Genomic DNA, 3,888 nt, shown 5'->3' on the forward strand with positions numbered 1-3,888 from the left:
AATAAACTCATTTAAGATAAAAAAAAAATGAGGCGTCACACCAATGCTAAAGAAACCACAAGGCAATCCTAAATACACGGAGAAAGAAAAACAGAACGAACAATGAAAAACACTCAAAAAAAATTAAAAACAAATAAAAAAAACAAATAAAAACAAAACAAAAACTCCCCTGATCAGTGGTCTTCATCTTTGTCTTCGCCAGCTTGTTATTCCTTGGAATCATCAGAAAGCTCACGAATTGGTGCAGCATATTTGAATCAAAACGGTGGTGGATACGGTGGTGGTGCTGGAAAATTCGCAGGGTCTAAGCCAGCATTGGCGCACAACCCTCTCATCATGGCATGCATCGAGTCCATATAAGCAAATGCGACATTCAGGAACTCTTCATGATGCTGGGCCCAAACAGATAGTTCATTCACCGTCTCATTACTGATGCGGCAAGCGGGTGGTGGTTTCGGGGCGTGCCTCAAAGATTGATCGGGTCCAGAACTCGCCTGCCCACGCGAAGTAAACTCTTGCAGTCTGAAAGCTTTATGAAATTGCACATCATTAATAACACAAGGGATAGAGAAACTCCCTTGATCTTTTTGCTTAGGTGGGATCTGTTCTGAACTAGTGCTGAGCAATTTTCTGTTAGACTGATCAATGCATGCTCCTCCAATTTTCTCTTGTTGGAGAGGATCTCCTTCAAGAACTTAGCATAGCTGGGCATTTGCATCAATGTGTCGGCAAAGGGGATGTTTATATTCAATTTCTTGAATACTTCTAGGAACTTAGCAAACTGAGAATCTAGCTTGGACTTCTTGAGAGCTGCAGGAAAAGGTGGTGGAACAACAATATTTGACTGTGATGTGGGTGGTTGTGTAGAAATAGAAGACTTACCTGCAGTTTTCTCTGATATAACTGATTCTGGCTCTTTCTCGCCTCGTCTCTCAGGTTTGATTCTCTTCCCACTTCTCAGTTCAGCAGCCTTGACCTGCTCCTTTGGATTCTTTTTCGTGTCACTTGGCAAAGTAACCAGCTCTCTGCTGGACATCGCTTTAGCTAAATGCCCTATTTGATTTTCCAAATTCTTAATCGATGCATCCTGATTCTGAATTCTGGTCTCAGTGGATGATATGAACTTCTGCATCATATGTTTCATGCTTGACTTCTCCTCTTGAGGCTGTTTTTCATAGTTCTGATTTCCATTTGGCCTATTATTCTGTCCTCCCCATGAAAATTTTGGATCATGTCTCCACCCTGGATTATATGTATTTGAGAAAGGATCATTCATAGGGCGGTTATGATTTCCTACATGGTTTACCATGCCTCCCTCTGGCTGATATGACGGATTACCAGTTTGACAATCTTTTGTGAAGTGTTCAGCACCACATTTCTCACACCACACTTCTTGAATGCGCATCGCAGACTGCCCTAGAGTTAGCTCTTCAATTCTCTTATTCATGACCTCAAATTGAGCTGCTACTGAGGTGAATGCATCAACTTGATGCATTCCTGCGAATCTCCTGGCTGCACTTCTCTCAGATTGAGGGTGATAGCTACTAGATGTCATCTTCTCAATTAACTCATATTCATCCTCTGGTGATTTTCGTAATAAATTACCACCTAAAGCTGCATCTAGCATGGTGCGATTAGAGTGAGAAAGACCATAATAAAAAGTTTATACCACAAGACCGTCTAGTAATTGATGGTGTGGGCATCTCCTCAATAGATCTTTGTAGCGCTCCCAAGATTCATATAGTGTTTCCTGTTCTCCTTGAGCAAATGTGGTGATGTCAGCTCTTAACTTCATTGATTTGGACGGTGGGAAGTATTTGGTCAGAAAAGATTTTGCGAGATCATCCCAAGTGGTGATCGAACCTGCAAGTAGATTTGTTAGCCATGCTTTAGATTTATCTCTTAAAGAAAAAGGGAATAAACGCAAACGAATAGCGTCATCAAAAACTCCCTGCATCTTGAAAGTATCACAAATTTCTAGAAAATTTGTCAGATGAGCATATGGATCATCGATTGTCATCCCACCAAATTGGACTGTGTTTTGCACCATTTGAATGATAGCAGACTTTATTTCAAAATGATTTGCTGCTATGGTTGGCCTGATGATGCTTGGTATGGAATTTTCGATGGATGGCAAAGCGCTATCCATCATTGACCTGTAGATAGTGGTGCATTATTCTCAGCTTCTCCATCTCCACGTAGTCGTTCTTGTTCTGCCATTGTTTCTCTATGTTGCCTTCTTCTCCTGCTAAAGGTTTTTTCGATTTCAGGATCAAAAGGAAAGAGTTCTAATTCGGGTGAATGTTGCATGCACTGCAAGAGAATCCTGCAGTTCACAGAAGAAAATAGTGATTCAAATTGAATTAGAGAAAATTAGATAAAAAAAAAAAATCAAAGTAATCAATAATCCCCGGCAACGGCGCCAAAAACTTGATCGAGCAAATACTAACACTTAAATTCAATATAAAAATATTTCTATTAAGCTCAAAATTATCGCAAGTGCACGACTCAAGTTATAATAAAGTATACTGAGTACGAGTATCGTCCTCAGGAACTATGCCAACAATGATTTATTTATCTTATCTTTTATACCCAAAGTATCGAAATTTTGAAATTTGATTATAACTAAAATTTATAACTAAAGAACTCAACTTAAATAACTAGAATTAATGCCGAAAATGAAACCAACTTCTCAAGATCGAAAAATATAATATGAAAGGATTTTGTTGGAATTTCAGTTCACCTTCCCCCTAATTGAACTGGACGATTGAGTCTTAATTTAATACACATAAATTTGACAGAAATTACTGAAGTATCGACACTCTCTCTCTATGTTATGCCAATCTAATTCAAGTTAATGAAACAATTAAATCTCTTTAATTATTTATCATTACTGATTGTTTTGCGTTCTTTGAATTCCTACAACTTTCAACCTGGTGATCTTTGGTTATCAACATGTACTAAATATCATATCTCTATGCATATTTTAAGTCCATAAATTTTATCATTCGTCCTAATCATGAATCTATCTCTCGACATCAATTCACAACTTACAAATCCATGCTAAAGTTAGCTACTCCTCAACATAGAATAATAAACCATGATAAAATCAAATACTAGTATAAATCAAACTCAATTCGTCCAAAGATTCAATCACACAAACATTTTTTCGTGGTTCGGATCCCCTCAATTCCAACGAAATATAGTTTAGCTACTACAACTCATCATAAACTTCAATCTAACAATGTTTTTCAACATAAAAATTCAGAAATTATGAAGAAGAAAAACTCCCAATGAGAAGAAGAAGTCTTCGATCTTCAGCAGCCGCCTCCTCTCGATCTTCTGTATGTCCAACCCTTAAAAAGTCTGAAAAATATTCTTTTATACTGACCCAAGAGTCCTTTCCTTACAAAACACCCGAAATAAAAATTTCCAAGATTACGCGGGAGCGCCCGAGCGGTAGAAAACAGCCGCTCGAGCGCATGGTTTCTGCCTCCCTACTTTAGTTCAAACAGGCATGCGCGTGGGCGGTATAAAATTACCTCTTGCGCGCCCACTTTCTTCCATGCTACTGTTTTATTCATCGAGTGTGCGCGCGGGCGCACCCCCCTGTGAATCACTGCCTTTGATGCTGCTCTCTGGTGCATTCTGCTCTTCCAAAATAAACTCTTCTTTTTCTTGTTTTCCTGCTAAACAACCACAAATAATATAGGAGTCAACGAAATGCAAGATAAAACACTCAACGCACAAAGATTAGATTAAAAACACACAACAAGACACGAAATGAAAACAAAACACAAGATAAACCGAGAATAAAACACGCAAAATTGACTCCTATCACATGTATATCCAACCTGGTATCTCAAATAATACGTCTGTACCTCTAAG

At 38.5% G+C, this 3,888-nt stretch overlaps 1 protein-coding gene across 1 annotated transcript; it reads right to left on the minus strand.

Moving 5' to 3' along the window:
• Positions 1 to 257: 257 nt before the first annotated feature.
• Positions 258 to 1,627, minus strand: LOC140889569 (uncharacterized). The gene is made up of 2 exons (XM_073297283.1): positions 640 to 1,627; positions 258 to 529 (listed from the first exon to the last, which is right to left on the minus strand). Exons 1-2 carry the CDS (start codon positions 1,625 to 1,627, stop codon positions 258 to 260), a joined length of 1,260 nt encoding a protein of 419 aa, XP_073153384.1.
• Positions 1,628 to 3,888: the final 2,261 nt, after the last annotated feature.

The sequence above is a fragment of the Henckelia pumila genome, chromosome 3 (assembly GCF_033568475.1).
Source record: "Henckelia pumila isolate YLH828 chromosome 3, ASM3356847v2, whole genome shotgun sequence".
NCBI lineage: Eukaryota > Viridiplantae > Streptophyta > Magnoliopsida > Lamiales > Gesneriaceae > Henckelia > Henckelia pumila.